Below are 20,712 nucleotides of genomic sequence, written 5' to 3'. Positions count from 1 at the left end.
CTCAGGTTTGTTGGCTGTACAGGAAGTGAGTGGACATGGCAATAATGTAAACAGAACTCTAACCTTTAAAGAAGCTACTTGGTCAGTCTTTTTTATTGTAGTCAGTCGAAAGCTAATCACCAACCACACTCAGGTTAATTGATTCTCAAAGTTTACAGTTTGTTGTAAATATTCTGCCATCTCTGCTGAAGTAGAAGAAAAACAATGCAAAGAAAAGATTCAGGTGTTACTTAGGATAGAGGTAATTATACCAAAATAATTTATTATTCTTATACCTTATCTAATAGCTTTTAACACTACACTCCTACTTCAATAATTTCAATCTATAAATGGTGCTGCTATTTTATAACAACAAGACAGATACAAAAATGTATTTTTTGTAACAAAGTTTCTCTCTCTCTGTCTCTGTTTCTCTTGATGAAATGTACGCTGATTGCAGGTCCTATAGAAAGCGGAGCAGCTGCCTCTGATAATCTGCTCCTATAATTGGCAGGTGAAAAAAATAAAAAAGGTTGCATGAAGACTCCCAGATGCAGATTGTGGATCGAGCACATTTTTAACACGGGGTGGAAAGTGGGTGTCAGGGAGTGTTTTCAGGGTGACGTGCGGAGAGTGAACGGGATGGTAATTCAGCCAGCCCTAATGTAAATGAGTGTAATTAGTTAAAGCTAGTTAGAATGGATCAATGCCCATTATACTGCACAACACTGTGCTTCTGAAAATGACTCAGAGAGATGGCATGAATGTCAAACACCAGAGCCCAACAGGTGCAGCTTTCTATATACAACTGGTAGTTTAATCAGTTACAACACATTTTCAGAGTCAAAAATAATGAGCTGCGGTATAGGCACAATCCAGTCATGGCTGTTGTGGACCGGCAGAGTTTTGTGTTATGACACCAGTGCTGCTTTCACTAAAACAGGCTTTCTGGGCCGTCTCCATAAATAATACAAGGTGTTGGGATTCATCAGCCTCTATGTTTAACCAAAGCATCACTTGATGAAGATAAGTTTCCTTCCAACTCATTCCCATAAAAAAATAAAAAATAAAATAAAAGTCATACAAGAGTCCTAAAATCTGCCTCAAAAATTCTGTTCATTCTGGGACATAATAAGCTGCACAGATTTGTTTTGAATTTTAATCAACTTGAGTTAAAACTCACTTTTCATAGCATCATGAAATACACCTTCTTGATCTTAAACTGTTTCCCCAAAGAATTTAACTAATAAATGATATGAATTATATCTGACAGCAGGAAGAAGCAGCTGCATAAATGTTGCCCCAATTTCTGAAAGTGTGTTACTGCCATCTAGTGGATCACATGGATTAGGACAATTAAGACAATATTTGAATTTAAGACATAATCGCCTGTATAGTATGGAGTCCCTAAAGTTTCAAATATGAAAAACAAAAATGTTTTTTTTTTGGTTTCTGGGACTTCAGCGGATTTGTTATTTAGTGTGTTGATTTTTACCAAAAACAATCAAGGTAGGAGAAAAACAATCTGGATATTGTTTTTGACACTATCTAATTGGTCACTTTTATATATTCCTTTATTTTCAATTGTTGCTGTAAATGAAATGAAATACGAACACACATAAGCAAACAATGGAGTGTAAAGGGTTGACAGTACAAAGGCTATTGTTGTGCACATAACAACGTTGATGTTTTTGAGCATGTGGGAGTGAAAGTGTTGAGATCTTGGATTAGCAGCTATTATCACCAGCCTCTCACAGTGAAGCAGAGGTGGGGGCTGTAACTTGACCTTGCCTCTTAATGGTTGTGTGACAGTGGTGCCCCATCCCACTGGCCTGTCTGCCCCTCTGTTGTGTCCATTTATAACATCCAGACACAGTGCAGAGGTTATCCTGAGGTGCCAGCGAGCACAAGGTGACGGGTTCAGAGGAACAACGGGTGAGAAATGTTACTGTTACTGTTGCAGTTTCTTACTTTACAACCGTTTTTTAGATAATGTATTAACATCCTTAACGTGTGTTTTGGAATTAATATTGCATGAGTATGTGCATCTAAATGAACCCTTGTTTTTGTTTTAACCCTTTATAAATGTGCCCTTATTTTTAGGCATTTAGAATGTATTTGTCACATCTTTTCTTTTGCATTCTTCTACTTTATAAAATGAATTGCATGTACAGTATTTAAAAGTGTCAAAGTCCTAACTTGTATATATGACCATATTTTCTAACAGCTCTTCTCAAATGATAATTGTGGTCACAAGTCACGATGGTAAGTGCATTCGTTTTCAAAGATTGACATCAGAACAATGAGATTTTTTTCATTTCATGCTCACTTAAATATTGTTTTGTAGGAAGAAAAGAAAAGCAGATGTAGTTTTTTTCTTTTTCTTTTATTTATTTATTTTTTTTCCAGGTGAAGACCAGAGAGACGCCTGTGTGCCGTCATGAGCATTGTGACAAGTGTTACAACCTCCACTGTCAAGCCCCCGTGAATTCTATCTCATGTAGAATCATCAAGTGTCATAAAAACTGTGGGGCCACCTTCCACATCTGTAAGCAAGAGGACCACCAGCTTCTCTGTCCAAATGAAACGGTCCCCTGCCTAAATGTTTTCTACGGCTGTCCACTCACCATGCTGCGCCATAGGCAGGCCAAACACCTGGAGGCGTGTCCTGCCAGCGTGGTCTGCTGCTCGCAGGAGTGGAACCGCTGGCCTGTTTCTGAAACTGATCTGACCTTCTACAAAAACGTTTCCATAAGCCCTCAAACGGAGGTGAACCTTGATGCTGCTTTGGCTCTCAGGGACCAAGAGCTGCTATTTCGATCCATCAAAATGAAGAATATTTTCCCTGAGCTGATGGTGCAAGATATTTCTGATGGGGTCAACAGTCCTGTAGAAGAAAAGCCATCCTGCTCTCCAGTTTGTTGTGAATTGACATCAAACGGCTGCACACAGATGGAGGAAAAAGAACCGAGTCAAGAGGAGAGGGAGGCTTTGGCAAAGAAAAAGGATGTAGAAAATATTCAGAGCTATAACACATGGGAAAAAATATTCAAAAAGGAGATGGAGGGGTGCAAGCAAACTGTCAAAAACCTAAACAATAGGGAGCAAAGTGGAAACGAATATGAAAAGGGAGAATCATCAAACTGTCAGAGAGAAACAACAAACTCACATGTGAGCCAAGAGAAATCTGCTCCAAGCATGGATGGTGCAACTGGCCTAGCGCCATGGCAAGACGGGGTCCTTCAGAGGTTAGGAAAGGAATTCAACATAGCTGAGTATAACATGTATCTGGTTCACAATGGGGCGATGCTGATTAACTTTGGACAACTTGCTGCATGCACCCCCAGAGAAAAGGATTTTGTTTATGGTAATCTGGAGCCAATCGAGGTTAAAACTGTCCGAACGTTTAACGTTCCTAAAAGCTATCGAGCAAAGCGCAGTCACTTGAAAGATCCCACACGCAGGGCCAAGACAACTCAACAAAGTGTTGACACTGCAGACCTTGGCTTTTTGCTCGATGATCTTCCCAAGTGTGACGAGGTTAGCGCCACACTCCTGTGCTCCCTGGAAAAAGAACTCAAAGGACATCTGATCTCAGAGAGCTCATCCGTTGATGCTCTTTATGTCGATGTAGGAACACAAACTTACAATTTTGCCTCCGCTCCCTTTAAACAAGATGCCTCACTTGCTGATGTCATTGCAGAAAAGCCTCCCGGTCTCTATGTTCATGTGGAAGCAGAATCTGTCACCAGAAGACACAACAAAACAAGTTCAGCCTTCAGCTACATGTGTGGCCACTTCTTTCGGCGTGATGAATTCCGCTCTCATTTCAGGAATGTGCACTGTGACATTCAGGCCTCTGTCAGCGGCTGGTTCCAACAACGCTGCCCCCTAGCATACCTCGGCTGCGCTTTCACCCAGACCAGGTTTCACCCTTCAGGTCTCCCAGCAACAATCAAATTCTGTCAAGATGTCAGCGCCTTTGTCCTCCAGCCTGATGTGCCTTCATCCCTCCGTGCAGACGAAACATGCAGCCCTCAGAGAAATGCTAAACAAAATCTGGATCCCCTGAGCAGCCTGCCCCTAGAGATCCTGCAGCATGTTGCAGCTTACCTCGACAGTTTTACATTAATTCAGCTGTCCAAGGTCTCTCGCTTGATGAGAGAGGTGTGTGCCACATTGTTGCAGGAGAGAGGGATGATCTCCCTCAAGTGGGAGAAAAAGACCTACTCTCATGGGGGAAGCTCCTGGAAATGTCGAAAGAAGGTAAATCACCTTGTTTGTTTTGCAATAATTCATTAATAATCTGTCATGACTGTATTTATACATGGTTATTCTGATGTCTCACACAGTTGAGGGAAAGTAAACACAAGACCAAACTTCTGTGTCAGTTCCACTTTAGTGTCTGGCACTGTTCCGCTACCTGGCATCGGAAAATCAGTCATTCATACCGCCTGACAGCTGCTGCATTGTTAACACACTCGGGCTCTTTATAGTCTACTCTAAATATTACAAACTGAATCACCACCATGTTGGCAACAGTTAATAGGTTCCCTCTGAAGCAGCCACTGGAGATTTGATGTTTTTTCTGTGTCCTTATTGAAAACCAGCTGATACTGAAAGGTAAAAATAGTTTGCTTTTCCAACTTAGGTGTATAAGCAGTACATTGGTGTATGTTAAGCTTGATTATCATATACAGTCATTTGATTGAAATCAATTTTTTAAAAAGTAATCAATGGCAGCTATTCAGGAAGCCGAAACAAAAAGCATCCTGATTCAACCTAAAAAAAAAAAAAAATCAAATATGTATGCTACTACATTATAATTGGGTAGTGTCTATGTTTTTGGTTTGTTTTAAATGTATTTATCGCTTTGAAAATAGGAGTGAGGTGAGTTACATGTAACAGCTGGATAGCCAGGGATGCTGGATTTACTTTAGACTACTAAACTAATCCTTAGACTCTTAAGCTTAGAGCGCAAGGCTTCAGGGACGCCCAGCAGTCTAATCGTCTGAGGCCTTCACAACAAACCCAGCTGCTTTGTTTTTTTTTTTTGGGGTATCAAAATCCAGTCAAATCTTAAGTGTGCTTTAAGGGTGAAATGTTAAGTATTTATGACTGGCTACTATTGGTCTAGGGCTGTTTGAATTGCTCTTCACAAAATGCCATCTCTGTGCAACATTTCTGAATGAATTTGTTTCACCTGTTTTGATTTAACGAAGCACGTGAATTCGGCATAATTAGGGGGCGTGGCCACGTAGCAGATCTGAATTCAAGCAGCCATGTTGTTTTTGTTTGTCAGGAGGCTTGAGGCCTGCCTCAGTTTCAGCTCTATGCCTGTTGTTTAGTTTACCAACCTCTGATAGAGTCAGCATTTCTAATTCTGCAACAACCATGGATAGGAATCTAAAACAGCCCTCCAGAAACCAATGGGTGATGGCACTCAGGCTTCGTCCATTATTATTTACAGCATGTGGTTCAAACTCTTTTTTCCTATAACCCTCACTCTTCAAAAACGATGGAACAAATATCTTCCTAGTTTCAATGTAAGATGTACAATAAGAATTACCCCTGACCTCAACACAGTTATTCAGTTCAGACACATCCTGTGAACAATACACAGTAAGCAGCGCTTTATGATCCAAGTGGACTGCAATGTCTCTGAAAAGCTCTGCCTGCACATATGTTACATGATTTCTTTAGATATCTTGCTGGCCCACAAACAAACCAACACACAAACCTGCCGATGGTTAGAAAACCTAACTTCATTCCTAGAGAGAGAGAAATACACATGCACACATGTGTATTGTTACACAGCCTGTCCGTGCACTTCAGTGATCATGGGACAAAGAGCTTTCCAATGATATCAGAGATGGGGAATGGCCCGAGGACTCGCTGCCAGTAATCACAGTGCTACCATAACAAGTCAGATGTGTGATCATTTGTGGAAACAAGCTGCACGGATGACAGCTGGGTATTTAGAGCACCATTTGTGTTATCTTGATGTCTGACATGTGATAAGAAATACTCTGTGATCTAGATTCCATGGATATACAACATAAATCCAAGCTCTCAGCCAAGGCTGCACTGCATTTGACTATTATGACTCCTACAGCTCCCTCAGCTCTATATCTGTGTTTTACAGGTTTGGGAGTTCAGCTCTTTGTTTTCCTCTGTGGACAGATGGAGCTTCAGAGACACTCCTTCCATGTCGGAGCACCTGAAAAGCTGCTCCTTCTACCAGAGAGACGAGCGCTCTGAGCCGGTGGCTTTAGCCTGCCTGGGAGAGGTCATAGACAAATATGCAGCAATAAAGAATAAAAGATAATGCTCATGGTCTCTGTGGGAGCACCACACCATGAGCTAGGCAATCTTTAGAACCAACTACCCACATCCCATCTAGTCTCTCTCTCTCTCTCTCTCTCTCTCTCTCTCTCTCTCTCTCTCTCTCTCTCTCTATGCATACATATACTTATACTTAGATATATACTTGAGCCACTGTATAGAACGGTGGTCAGTTCATATGTAAAGATTAGCTGACTTCTTTTGCCTGCTGAGCTGACAAGTGTTGTTTGTCTCATCTTCTTTTTTTTTTTGTGGTGGAAGAGCAATGTTTGAATTTTGCTTTTGTTGATTGTTTTTAACATGGCAACACTGACATCTACTGGAGAAGAGGCTGATGTACATCCTTTGTGTGAACCCTTAACAAAATAAATCTGCTTTTTGAATTGCCAACAACTCTGACTGCTTCTACATTTAGTATTTGTTCAGCAAATCAAGAGGATTGTCATCAGTGTGTGTCACCTTTATACGTATGTTCAATCGGCAATCATCAGAATGTGTACACAGCAAGTGGAAACAAAGGAAGAACACAGCTCGTACAATGCTTCATTTACCACAGATATCCACACACAATAGGTTTACAAGTCCAAACTCTCCCCAGTAATTAAAGCATCTCAGACACTTCAGGGTTGCGTAGTTTGTTGATGACCTCTGTCAGCATTTTGTTGCACAGTGCTGCATACGGATTTAGAACCACTGCCTGCTGTCGAGCAAATTCACTTCCAAGTGCAGCTGCTTTCTCAAAATCTGCTCTGGCTTCGTCATTCTGGGACCTTAATCTATGTAAAAGGCCCCTCTGCACCAGCGCCTGGCAGGCTGTCCGATCAGTGCTGCCGCTCAGAGAGACGGCTCGGTCCAGGTCTTCCAGCGCTCCTGTAGGGAGAGAAGAGGAGGCTTCAAGTCACTCTACTGCTATATTTACTCCACGTCATTCAACATAGAATCATGTCAGTTACTTTGAAGCCTGGTAGTTTGCTTTCAATAATCACAAAAGTTCAGCAGTCTTAAATGTATTAAAGTCTTTTACAACACTGAGAGGATGAACAAAGGTATTTTAAGAGTCATACAGTGCTATGGGTCTATTTTGCGGCATTGTGATACAGGAATGATTCACTACATGCTCAATTCATTTTGCATTTTCTGCACATTATTTTTGAAATCAAAAGGTAGCCGTTTTGTTGGGAAATATTCAGAAGACGAACTTGTTTGTCAGCCTGAACAACAATAACAACAACAACTGGCAGCGGGTTGCAGACAAATTGCAAAGAACAACCTATAGATAGCGACTCCAATTTTAGAAGCAGACAACAGCGGTGAAAGATGCTACAGTATTGAGCACACGGTGTGATTGACAGTCATCTCTTGGCAGTGAATCTTAAAAAAAAAACAATATCACAGCAACTCAAGAAATGTTTAAAAATCCAACAAATAAAATGTACATTGGTGAGTATAACCAGCAAATATATTATTGCTGTAAATCATACAATATCACACCGAGGAGCTTTTTTTTAATACATCCCTAAAACACTGGTGGTTTTACATATGACATACATATGAAAAATACCCAATTCCCCTATAACTCTGTACCATTAGTGTATACATCCCTGACATGCTCGTAACAGACAGCAGGCGAAAAAACCAAACAGCAGACTGCTGCAGAGCCTGTGAAGTAACACTGCTGACAAAGTGAATTAGATAGACAAAGCTCTGATATAGTGTCATGCTGGCCTCAGACTCGACAGTGTGATGTGTTGGCACACTGTGCTCTTCTGGAAAGGGTTATTATTGAATTTGTGGCATGTACCTGCTGTGTTCCCCTGCAGCCGCAGGGCCTGAGCCCGGTTGTTATAGGCTGAGGCTCTCTGAGGCAAGATCTGGATTGCCTGGCTGAACAGTTGAAGTGCAGCTTGCAAATCCCCAGCCTCTGCTGCCGTGACACCCTGCATCTCCAACTCTTTCACTTGCTTCAGCAACTCTGTGTCAAAGCCACTGTCTGGCAGGGGGAGATAAACAGGTTGAAAAAACACTCAAACTCAATTGACAGCTACCGTGGCGAGCAAAACACAGAAACGTCACCAAGAACTCAACTCGGATTAAAATGTCATGTTATTTTCTTTTAGTCCAGGAATGGAACGCGTTCAAATAAATTCAATATGGTGTGAAATGATAAACATAAAACGCTGTGACATGATATGCAGAGACACATCAAGTCAGAGGCTCACGCTCACCATCATCAATTAATTCCTCCTCTTGGTTCAGGCCAGGGATGTCTCCAAAGGGGGTGGTGGGGTTGAATATAGCTTGAAGTACAGCTCTGTCATGTGCCGAGGCCATTTTGCTGGTGTCTGTGAAGAAAGCAGGGAGGAAAAAAGCAACAAAAGGAAATCATGACACCTTATTTACAGCAGGGTGGAGAATTCTTCCTCCCCTAACTTCTGCCATTTTCACCAGCCAATCAAAGAAGGGGGTGGAAGCAGGGTTGGACTTTGAGATTTGCCGGGTCTGAACACATCTGTATTTGGTTAACTCAAAAATGCAGGGATAAGTTGGCCGGCATGCTGCAGAGCTGCTGCTGTAATGGAGCAAGGAGACGGAGTAAAACATCGCCTTCAAACATATAGAGCTATACTATCTGTACAGATAATATAACAATGACTTTATAAAAACTTTACTTTTTATGAATTGGCACTTTCCAGGTAAAGATTGATGATTAATCTGATTATTGCAAAAGGACATAAAGTAATCAGAAATCTGTTCAAAGAGCCAAACCTCATGGCGTTTTTAAAAGCTGATAAGATAAATGTTTATGTATTTAAGGTTCTCAACAACAACACTTTTACTGTATAAAAAATATACACAATAAAGTAGTTTTCAGTTGCTAAGAAAGACAAAAAAAGTAACTTTAAACAATAAGCAGAAGCTGTGTGCTGATGGACCTGGACCACAGGCCAGCTAAAATCGTTCAGTGCAGGCAGGACAATATGTATTTTTTTAATCAAGCAATTTCTCGAGCATTTAAGTTCTATACTGTGTGTTTGACAGCAGTTTTTTCTACAGGCTCTACGCAGGCCTAAGATGTGTCTACAGCCATTGCTTTTCATTTGTACAGTTAATAATAGCATGGTTTGTTGGCCAAAACTGGGAAGGTACAGCTTCAGGGGAAATTACAGAAAGGATGCACTGTGAATAAACAAGCAGTGAGTGACACGTAATTTTCCAGATAACAGGTTTGTTAAAGTAATGCTAAATGATGACTTTGTACAGTGAACATTTTCTCTCATCATTATTTCTCACTGTGAAATGCTAGACGGCCTAATTGTTGCAGAATCAAAAAGATCACTCGAACAGAGGAGTCTGTGGAGGAAAGAGAAATTCCTCTTTGGTTAAACTGATCACGTCTCTGACTGCGATGAAGGGATCTCAAGTAGACTTTGCTTTGATTGGAGAACACAGTTTGCTTCAGCTGATTTAAACATGAGCTTTTTTAAAAGTAAAAACAGTGAATCTATTTTGACAGTCAACACAGTTAATTAGTGATGAAAACAACTGTGTTTTATTCCAAAGCTCAGAAATTCACTTTGGTATATATTTAGATTCCTTGTTAATCCTGGTCTGCTTGATAATCACTGGATATTAAGAAGCAAATTGTGATTTTAAATTTGATTTGTTTTTTGTCAGATACATGACAGGAGAAAATCAGCGCACACAACTTATAGATAGTGTGAAAATGAAGTGCTTCATTTCTGTATAGGGATCTCTACGGCAACAGATAAGAACAGAAAATAGCTGTTCAAAAAGAGGTGTTGTTGCATGTAACAGGGGCAGATAACAGCGCTGGGGAACAGATATCGCCCCAAGGGGAAACCGATAACAGCCAAAGTAAGTGATACTTTATGAATGCAGGTGACATGGTTCAAAACAATATGATCAAAACACTGAGACGTGTCAGAAATCTCACAAAAGTACCTGCAAGCATCTCGAGTAAATATTTGAAAGTAGCTTCCTGGGATGAAAATAGTTCCAGCTCAGAGTCTTTTTCTGTTGTTTGCAATTGCTGTGTGCAGTGATGTGGAACATGAGACATCTCATGAAGGAACAAGCAAAGACTTCTGGGACTTTTTAAAGGATAAGACAGATTGGATGTAGAAGCTGTGAAGTATGGGCGTGGATTTGTTACAGATATGGATTTCTGGGTGTTTGTAGTATCGTCAGTATGAGAGTGGTCAGGTACAGCTTCCTTCCAACATGTCTTATTATTTTATTTTATTTTATTTTTTTTTGTATTTTTTTGGGGGGGGGGGGGTTAATAAATCACACCATGCTCTTTAAACCTGTAGAAAAACGCCAACTAGAGCACCATAGAGCTACGTGTTACCAATTTAAAAAATATACTTTGAATCCATGAATCCAGAATCGTTTTGAATCAAAAATCGATTCTATATTGAATCGATAGCCCAGGAATTGAAATCGAATTGGGAGACTCCCAAAAATTCCAAGCCCTAACTTTGGGCATAATGAGGGAAATTTTGACGTAGAGATGTTAAAATTAATCATAAAATCATGTTAAATAGATTAGATAGAGGAGAAGATAACAGACAAGACAAAAATGGTTTGCAAATATTGTAGGAAGACAGGGAACTAAACGCACAAGCAACATGATGCAGCGTTTAATCAACACCACAATGAGAAACCCCAATCTCATTCCCTTGTTAAGAGACAAGAAAGATTAACAGGCCAAACCCACCCCACAAAGCAAAACAAAAAAACTTTCCAACTTCCCCAAATCATTGGTGACAGCTCACAATTACCTAAGATGCTTTATGATGTTTAAATACTGCTATCCATTTTATGATCAAGACATATCAAAGCTTTGAATAAAAATTGTTTGTGCTTTGTTCTATCTCGTGAGGGGATCTTCATTTTTAGGGGACAATTTTCTTCCATTATAAACGTAAAGCAGTATGTTGACGAAGCATATTTTCTGAGAGCGGGAGGATATTCATTCACAATGAGGCATGAGTGGAGAGAAATGCTTTTCATGTGGAGTGCGGTAATTTTCTATAATTACAGCTGTCATTCAGTCTGAGGGGGGGGAAACATTCCTTTACCAAAAAAACTGCCAACATACAGACAGACACAGACAGGGCTGAAGAATAAAGAAAGAAGAATGATTGGCTCTAGCCAACTATACTAATGATTCCTACTATATTTTACGTATTTGATGAAGGAATGATAAATGTTTGTTCAAAAAAGGTTAAAAAATGTTTAATCCATGAATTTCCATGAATTATTCAATAAATTGTCTGAAACCCAAAGACCATTAATCAACAATCATTTCAAATCTTATGAAACTGATACAAGGGTATGATAGACTAATGTATGTACTATTAAGACAAACTTAAGCTTAAGTGACTTGAGAAATGAAAGCTTTGACGATACCTGCTTGACCCCAGCAGCAGGTTAAAATACCTCATTTCAACATATCTACTGTTGCTGATTTTGTATTCTACGGCCATACGAAGACTTAATTTAGCAGTGAAAAGAAAATCTGATCAGGGGAAATTACTGAGCCAATTATAAACCTTGGACAGTATAGTTATTTGCCTGGATGATAAAAATCCTCAGGGATTAACACATACTTCTTTATTGCTCAGCAGAGAGAAGTTTTCTTTTTTTCACCACTTGAGGGAGATGTTGCTTCTTGTTTTTTTTTTAAGCAGGGCCTACTGTCTTGACTGCTCCTGATTCACCGAGTCAGCACAGGCGGCTTGATCCGGCAGGACTCCCATTTTCCACAGGGTAATACGAGTTAAAGAGTGAGGGCCAGGCTATCATGTTCACGGTCACTCACTAAGCATCAGATTTTCTCCAGAAGCACACTGTTGTCCCCCATGGCCTCCCCAATCGTGCAAAAGTGGAGAGGCAATTGTGTGAAGATTACCAGCCTCCTATTACTGCAAATGTCACTGCATCAGCACCACTCAACGTCATTTTGTCAATAGGAAAGCACATTGGCAATGTTTATAGACTCCAAAAGCAACATCTGAGAGAAAGCTTCTGTTGTAGGCCAAGAGGGAAATTAAGAGATAATGAAAAAAAACACTGACCCTCTGTGACTGCACTGCTGTAAAACCTAACAACAACAACAACAACTTTTAACAACAAACACATCCTTTGTTTTGTTTTCTCTCAAAGCAATAGCGACAATAGATGGATTATTCAGACTGCAACGACACAGTCTACATAATGGAACAGCATTTACTGAAGTGCTAGACCTGAATATGAAAACATTATTACTCATTAGCTTTTAAGCAGACATAATGGACTCCAGTTAAAAGCCTTAAATCTCCTGTTGGACTTTTAGGAACACACCAAAGAGAATGTTTGATCCAATGCAAATGAGCACCACATCATCAATAAATAAAACAAATAAAATTAAAATGTTGAGATTAAAGAAAGTCTTCTGCACTGGGGCCTCCATTTCTCTCTCTCTCTCTCTCTCTCTCTCTCTGAGAGTGGATGTGCGGAGAGGTGGTGTGTGAGAGCGTGTGGAGCTCTTGAGTTAGGGTTACTCTTTTCGAACTTTTTCGAATCTAATTGATGTGGTAGTTGTTATATTAGGTGTTTTGTTTATTGTTAGTGTGTGAGATTGTTTAGTTTTTAGTTGCGGGGTGTGTGTGTTCTTTTTTTTTTTTTTTGCCGACCAGCGTTTGCTGGTCGGCGTGTTGGGGTGTGTGCAAGTGTTGAGGAAATGGGGATAGATCTTGCAGGTTTAACGAGAAGGCACGGCGTAAAGGTTGCCGGTGCCTCTCGTTATTCTGTGAATGAATGCGCTTTGGCTGTTGCTGAGGTAGTGGGTCCGCAGAGTGTGAAATCTGCGGCCCGGATGAATGGAGCGGTGGTGCTGTTCTTAGACAGCGTAGAAAAAGCGAACACGGTGATAGAACACGGAGTGGTCATAAATGACACATTTGTTCCCGTGTCGTCTTTGTCGCTGCCTTCTAGGAAGGTTATTATATCCAACTGTCCGCCTTTTATTTCTGATGACTTTCTACAAAGAGAGTTGTCAAGACATGGGAAACTCGTCTCTCCCATTAAGAAGTTGCCGTCGGGTTGTAAAGCCCCGCAGCTCAGTCATGTGGTCTCACACAGACGTCAGGTCTTCATGATCTTAAATAAAAGAAACGGGGAGATTAACCTTGTTTTCAACCTGAGGGTGGAGGACTTTGAGTATGTGATTTATGTCACCTCTGAAAATATGAAATGTCTACACTGCAACAGGGAGGGGCATCTGATCAGAACATGTCCATATAAAGAGAAAGCTGAAGGATCCAGTGCAGGTGAAACACAGACAGGTGAGCATACAAAGGGTGGAGGAGATAAGGAGAAGACAGGTGAGGAGACACAGGGTGGAGGAAGTAAGGAGAAGACAGGGGAGGAGACACAGGGTGGAGGAGATAAGGAGAAGACAGGTGAGGAGACACAGGGTGGAGGAGGTAAGGAGAAGACAGGTGAGGAGACACAGGGTGGAGGAGGTAAGGAGAAGACAGGTGAGGAGACACAGGGTGGAGGAGGTAAGGAGAAGACAGGTGAGGAGACACAGGGTGGAGGAGGTAAGGAGAAGACAGGTGAGGAGACACAGGGTGGAGGAGGTAAGGAGAAGACAGGTGAGGAGACACAGGGTGGAGGAGATAAGGAGAAGACAGGTGAAAAGTCACAGGGTGGAGGAGATAAGGAGAAGACAGGTGAAAAGTTGCAGGGTGGAGGAGATAAGGAGAAGACAGGTGAAAAGTTGCAGGGTGGGGGGGGTAAGGAGAAGACAGGTGAAAAGTTGCAGGGTGGGGGGGGTAAGGAGAAGAAAGGTGAAGAGAAACAGAGTGGAGGAGGTGAGGAGAAGACAGGTGAAGAGGTGGAGGTAGAGAATGGGCCTAGTGTGGATAAAGAACAACAGGTAGCAGATAAAGTGAGGAGCTGCACTGAGACTGCAGAGGAGGAAATGGAAGAAGAGTCTTCTCTTAGTACTCGCTCCAAAAGGAAACTAAAGAATGGTGAAAGTTCTTCACAAGAAGGAAAGAAAAAACTAGCAAAGAAAGCAAAAGGAAAAACAGTAAATCAATTGAAAGAATTTCATTTGAGGTCAGCGATCAGTGCTGATGAAGAATCTCATGGAACTGATTGTGAAACAAATGAATTCAGAAGCTCACAGAGACAGAAAAAGAAAAGAGAATACAGTGCAACAAAAGTCAAACTGTTTCTACAAAAAACCAAAAATAAGTGGAAAGTTAAAATAGAGGACTATTTCCCAGACAAAAGATTTTTCTATGAGGCAGCAAAAGAACATGTTAGAGATAAAGGGAAAGGAATCCTCTCTGACCAAGAGACACTCAGACTAAGAAAATGGTTGTCCAAACTGAGAAAGCAACTGTTTGAAAATGCTGATGATACTGGTGATGATGGTTATGATGAATTTGATGATGAGGATGATGATGATGATAATGATGACATCAAAGAATTATAGTCCATCTGTTAAAATACAGATGTGTTTGATTCTGTTGGCAACACTTTTATCTCTCATGAGTCATTTTAAAATAGGATCTTTGAATTTAAATGGAGCCAGAGATCCTCAGAAAAGAGCCATGTTGTATGACGTGATGAAAATGAATAATGTTGATGTGATGTTTGTGCAAGAAACTCACAGTGATTCCTGTAATGAGGTGGATTGGAAGAGAGAATGGGGGGGTCAGGTTATACTGAGCCACAGTAGCAGCGTTAGTGGGGGAGTGGCTGTTCTGTTCTCTCAGAAGTGTGCACCTGTCTCGTACACAGAGACAGAGGTGATACGAGGGAGGCTGCTGGTGGTCAGAGCTGTTTATGAAAAATATGAACTCTTTTTAATTAATATATACAGTCCAGCTACAGGAGCAGACAGAATACCCTTCCTGAATGAAGTGAATACTCTTTTAAACAGTATCACTCCAGATGTCTTTGTGCTTTTAGGGGGGGATTTTAATTGCACTGAAGATGACTCTGTAGACAGGAATCACACTGAACCTCATCCTGCTTCCAAACGTCTTTTAAAACAACTCATAGAAACTCATGAGCTGACTGATGTTTGGAGGTTTTTTAACAACACAGACAGACAGTACACGTGGTCTCACACTAGGGAGGGGTTTATTTCACTAGCCAGACTGGATCGGTTTTATTCATTTAAAAACCAGATGAACATTTTTAAAAAATGTTTTATCGTGCCGGCTGGTTTTACTGACCACTCTTCAGTGTTCTGTCAGATTTCAATTAGTGATTTTAAACATCAAAGTGCTTTTTGGCATTTTAACACTTCTCTTCTCCTTGATAAAAACTTTTTAGAGAGTTTTAGGTTTTTATGGAGGAATTTTAGATCAACAAGTCCTGATTTTAAGAGTTTAAGACAGTGGTGGGATTGTGGAAAGGCAGAAATCAGGGATTTCTGTCAACAGTACACTCTCAATGTCACACGGGACATTATTAGATCTGTGAAAGCTCTAGAGATTGATATTGTAGAACTACAATCTTTGATAGATTCTACAGGAAATCGAGGACATATTGAAGTTCTCAAAGCTAAAAAGAAAGCCCTAACAGACCTGCTGGACACCAGAGCAAAGGGAGCCCTCGTCAGATCACGGTTCCAGAGTGTCACACTGATGGACGCCCCATCCAAGTTCTTTTTTGGCATGGAAAAAAAAAACGGACAAAGTAAATGCATCCATGGCCTTCGATCAGCAACAGGACAGGGGCTGAAGGAGATTGGAGACATCAGGAGATATGCAGCACAGTTCTACTCCACGCTCTACACCAGTGAGTACACGGACAATAAAGATCTGTTTGAATCATTCTGTGACTGTTTACCTTGTGTTGATGAAGATTCAAACCAGCTGATTGGAGAGCCCCTACAGCTACAGGAGCTGGCTGCAGCTCTGCAGAGCATGGAGGGAGGTAAGGCTCCCGGAATCGATGGACTCCCTGTGGATTTTTTTAAGACTTTTTGGGATGAACTGGGGGAGGACTTACTGTCTGTTTTAAATGAGAGCCTGGCTGCAGAGTCTTTGCCCCTAAGCTGCAGGAGGGCAGTTATTACCCTGCTGCCAAAGAAAGGAGATCTTCAGGAGATAAAGAACTGGCGTCCTGTGTCCCTGCTCTGCTGTGACTATAAGATCTTCTCCAAAGCCCTGGCCAACAGACTGAGGGACGTCATGGACCAGATCATCCATCAGGACCAAAGCTACTGTGTGCCTGGCAGGTCTATTCATGACAATGTATCTTTAATTCGTGATGTTTTGGACGTCTCTAGTTCATTGGACTTAGATCTTGGTCTCATTTCGTTAGATCAAGAAAAAGCTTTTGACCGGGTTGAGCACCTCTACCTCTGGAAAGTTCTGGAGCGTTTTGGTCTCAGCCCTGGTTTCATTGCTATGATCAAAGTTTTGTACCAGGACATTGAGAGTGTACTGAAAATCAATGGAGGGCTGAGTGCTCCTTTTAAAATTCAGAGGGGAATAAGGCAAGGTTGTGCACTGTCAGGGATGTTATATTCCATCTCCATAGAGCCATTACTCTGTAAGATACGTTCTTCCATAAATGGGTTAATTTTACCTCACTGTCCAAAACGTTTTATTGTGTCAGCTTATGCTGATGATGTTATCGTTATGGTAAAAACTCAAAAAGAAGTCTGTGCAATAGAAAAGATCGTGAAGGAATTTGGTAGTGTAACATCTGCTAGAGTGAACTGGGGGAAGAGTGAGGGGTTAGCGCTTGGTTTTAACTCCCATTCTCTTCCCAAACTACCAGCAGGATTAAAATGGGGAAGGAATGGTTTTAAGTATCTTGGTGTGTTTTTAGGAGATGAGTTCACGTTGCAGAAAAATTGGGAGGAGGTGGTGGAGAAAGTGAAGGGGAGGCTGGAGAAGTGGAGGTGGCTGCTGCCCCAGATGTCATACAGAGGAAGAGTCCTAATCATCAACAACCTGGTCTCCTGTGGACTCTGGCACAAGATGGCAGCTGTAGACCCCCCTACTGGTCTCCTCAAAACATTGCAATCGTTGATGGTGGACTTCTTATGGGACAATCTCCACTGGGTTCCACAGGCTGTGCTGTTTCTGCCAAAGGAGGAGGGGGGACAGGGGCTGGTTCACCTGGCCAGCAGAGTAGCTGCCTTCCGAATCCAATTTCTACAGAAATTCCTCACGGGTTCAGCTGATGTGGTCTGGAGACCAGTGGCCAGCAGCATTTTTAAGCAAGTGAATGGACTAGGAGTAGATTCTTCACTGTTTTTAATGAATACTGACCGTTTTAATCTGTGCAATCTGTCCGTTTTTTATCAGAGCCTTTTTAAAGCCTGGAAGCTGTTTTTATGGAAAAGACTAGAGCCTACAATGTCTCTACACTGGCTGCTGGAGGAGCCTCTGATCTACGGGGCCCGTCTGGACATACAGGACACATCATCAATGGGCCTCACTCATGCTCTCGTCTCCACTTTTAACATTTCACTGAGACAGATTGTGGACATAGCTGGGCCTGAACTGAAAAATGTAATAGCGGTGACCTCTGCCCTTGGTCTTCGCTCAGCACGTTTCGTAGAAAGAGTGCTCGGACTGTTGCGTCTCAGACTGACAAAAGATGAGAAAGAGATGCTGCAGGACTACTGTAATAAAAAGGAAATGCCCGATGACAGTGATCCGTTTCCTGAAATAGGACTGACAATAGATTCAAGTGCACCAAATGAACATTTTAAAGTGTCTGATGGTAAATGTTTGAATTTTTATAATGTTAGAGGTAAGGGTTTGGTTTTAGTATGTGTTAAAAAATTAAATGAAAATGTTTTGAAGAACAGAGTCGACACCAAATGGAGAAAGTGGCTAAAAGTGTCTGACAATGTCAAGCCAGTGTGGCGGGTTTTTTATAAAAATCCTCTAAACAAAAGATCTGGTGATCTGCAGTGGAGGATTTTAAATGGAGCTATAGCCACAAACGTTTTTGTGTCTCGTTTTAACCCTTCTGTGTCTAATGAGTGTTTTTATTGTGGAGCTGCAGAAACCATTTTTCACTGTTTTTCAGAGTGTGTTCGACTGAGAGATCTGTTTGGGGTTTTAAAGAATGTTTTTATGGATTTTAAAGAAATTTGGTCCATGACAGTTTTTATCTTTGGAGCAGGGTACAACAAAACAAACGCAGTAAAATGGAAACTTTTAAACTTTTTGTCAGGGCAGGCAAAACTGGCTATCTATCTTAGCCGAAAGAAAGAGATGGAGAATAGGCAAGGGAAGGAAGTCACTGACCTCTTCCTGTCTTTGGTGAGGGCCAGAGTGTGGGTGGACTTTAGGTTCTATTCAGCTATGGCTAATTTACAAGATTTTATTGAAACATGGTGCTATGGAGCAATTATCTGTTCAGTAAAAGAGGAGAAACTCATCTTCAATCCGTTTTTCAGCATCTGAAAGTCAATTGTAATTAATGTTTTTTTCTTTTTGTTGCACATGTTAATTGTTAAGTAGTGTAAATAAAGTGTTTTTGTAAAATCAAAATCTCTCTCTCTCTCTCTCTCTCTCTCTCTCTCTCTCTCTCTCTCTCTCTCAGCATCTCTTTCCTGGCTCTGCAGTCGCTTCACAACGCCGGGTAAAGAAATGGACTTGGATATCATTATAGCCCTGAGAGGCTTTAGCTTTGCTCCACTCCTGTCTGTGAATCTGACATCAAAGTGTGTGCTCCTAATCCCCCTGCCCTATGGAGGTAAACAGGGGCCCATGTGTCGATACCTGGTCGGTTATGATGACGAAGGACTATCGCGTGCAGTGCGGGGGCACTCTGAGCTGGATTAAAACAAAGTAATCCGCTCTATGGAGAGACGGGGAATAGCTGCGGAGGTGCCAGAGGTTAAGCAAATAAACAATGTGCCTCTTTTACAGGAGATCTTAAGCAACCCTTTCTGTGCTGCAGCACAATAAGTACACACTGTTTCCTGTCTCTTTTGCCACTGAAATGCGGGGGAAATGTTTGCATCATAAAGCTTGCTTCTGGCTTTATGTAAGGTGAATAATAGTCACTACCCCAGTAACATGCCGAAATATGACTCATAGTTTCATCTGTGCATTGTGCAAATACTGAATAGAAATATAAAAGCAGTGGATTTCCTGGGAAAATTGTTTATTACAGGTATGTGTTGTAATGGACCATATCCACTTCCTCTAGAGTCTCCAGCCAAACCTGGGCTACAGTATGAAATCCATTTTATTACATTTTGTAAACAAGTTTCATGGCACCTCCTGTGCAGGAACAGCCGGGCTCAAGTCACAGAGGCTGTAAGGCACCACTGATGTCTCCAGCAATGAGACGGTGCATGTGGTGGGATCCATCATCATAAATCACAGCGCAGGCGTCTATAGACAGAGTTGTTGTTTTAATTTGGTTTCTGATTTCAAAAGCCGATGAGTTCATGCGTCATATGGCTGCAGTTTAAACTCACAGGATGGACTGTGCTTGCTTTTTAGAACTACAGAAGATTGATTCCAGGTTAGATCAGGGTATTTAACAACATGAAGGGTCAGTTAGCCCAGAAAATACAGAAACTTACTGTTTAAAAACATGAGCCAGACACTAAGATTAAAGGACCCTCTTCAGCCCCTCTTCAGGGAAGTGGAGGTGCTGGGGTGCTGCAGCACCCCTATTTTGCGAGGGGAGATGTTTTTTTTAATTTATTAAAAATATTTTTGCACAATTTATAAATTCCTTTTGAATCTTCTGGGGAAAGATTTTGCCACATGTAGGCTAGTACATGTATTTTTGGTTTTGATTTAATTATTTTTAGGCCTAATCAACACAAGTTCACGGATGTTACGTTGTCAACGTAAGGCCGGCCGGCTCGTGGTTACAGACGCCGAGTAAAGTGAAAAGGTTCCGCGCTCGCTCCATGCTCAGTCTACGAGTGGCACAGTTCAAGATGTTGCATCATGTTGGAGTAAGCTCCAGTAACAAACAAGAGCCACGTTTTCAGAGACAGAAAAACTGATTGAGTTACGTCTGTGCCTTCACGTCTCTGTGGCCTCATCTGAGCGCACTTTCTCAGCCTTACGTCTTTTGAAGACACGCAGCACCATGATGACCCAGAAAAGACTCACAAACCTTTAATTGATGCATGCCCACACAAACATTTTGAACTCCCAGGACATCCGTCCCCTCAGTAGAGACTTTATTTCCACGACCCCAGAGCGCACCTGGACATTTGGACACCTGTAACCAGGGCACCCTGTCTGCAGCTCAAAGTAAGATCATGGTGTCGCCGCGCACTTTCATATATGCAGTTTAATGTCACACTGTAGTATTTTTGCAAGGTGGTGGGGATTGAGCGTGCAATGTTAAAGT

General features: G+C 41.4%; 2 protein-coding genes across 2 annotated transcripts; one reads left to right on the top strand and one right to left on the bottom strand.

Annotated features, from left to right (window-relative positions):
• The first annotated feature begins 1,892 nt into the window (after window positions 1-1,892).
• On the top strand, window positions 1,893-6,717 carry LOC306830945 (F-box only protein 40). The gene is made up of 4 exons (XM_079354735.1): window positions 1,893-1,914; window positions 2,207-2,244; window positions 2,389-4,245; window positions 6,125-6,717. The coding sequence occupies exons 2-4, from the start codon at window positions 2,242-2,244 to the stop codon at window positions 6,305-6,307; spliced, it is 2,043 nt and encodes a 680-aa protein (XP_079210861.1). The 5' UTR covers window positions 1,893-1,914; window positions 2,207-2,241; the 3' UTR covers window positions 6,308-6,717.
• A 46-nt stretch (window positions 6,718-6,763) lies between these two features.
• ttc36 (tetratricopeptide repeat domain 36) lies at window positions 6,764-8,733 on the bottom strand. The gene is made up of 3 exons (XM_079354542.1): window positions 8,550-8,733; window positions 8,126-8,314; window positions 6,764-7,194 (listed from the first exon to the last, which is right to left on the bottom strand). Exons 1-3 carry the CDS (start codon window positions 8,653-8,655, stop codon window positions 6,926-6,928), a joined length of 564 nt encoding a protein of 187 aa, XP_079210668.1. The 5' UTR covers window positions 8,656-8,733; the 3' UTR covers window positions 6,764-6,925.
• Window positions 8,734-20,712: the final 11,979 nt, after the last annotated feature.

This window comes from Symphodus melops (assembly GCF_947650265.1).
Source record: "Symphodus melops genome assembly, chromosome: 10".
NCBI classification, from domain to species: domain Eukaryota; kingdom Metazoa; phylum Chordata; class Actinopteri; order Labriformes; family Labridae; genus Symphodus; species Symphodus melops.
The sequence above is the reverse complement of the archived record's forward strand: the minus strand, read 5'-3'. Positions and strand labels throughout refer to the sequence as shown.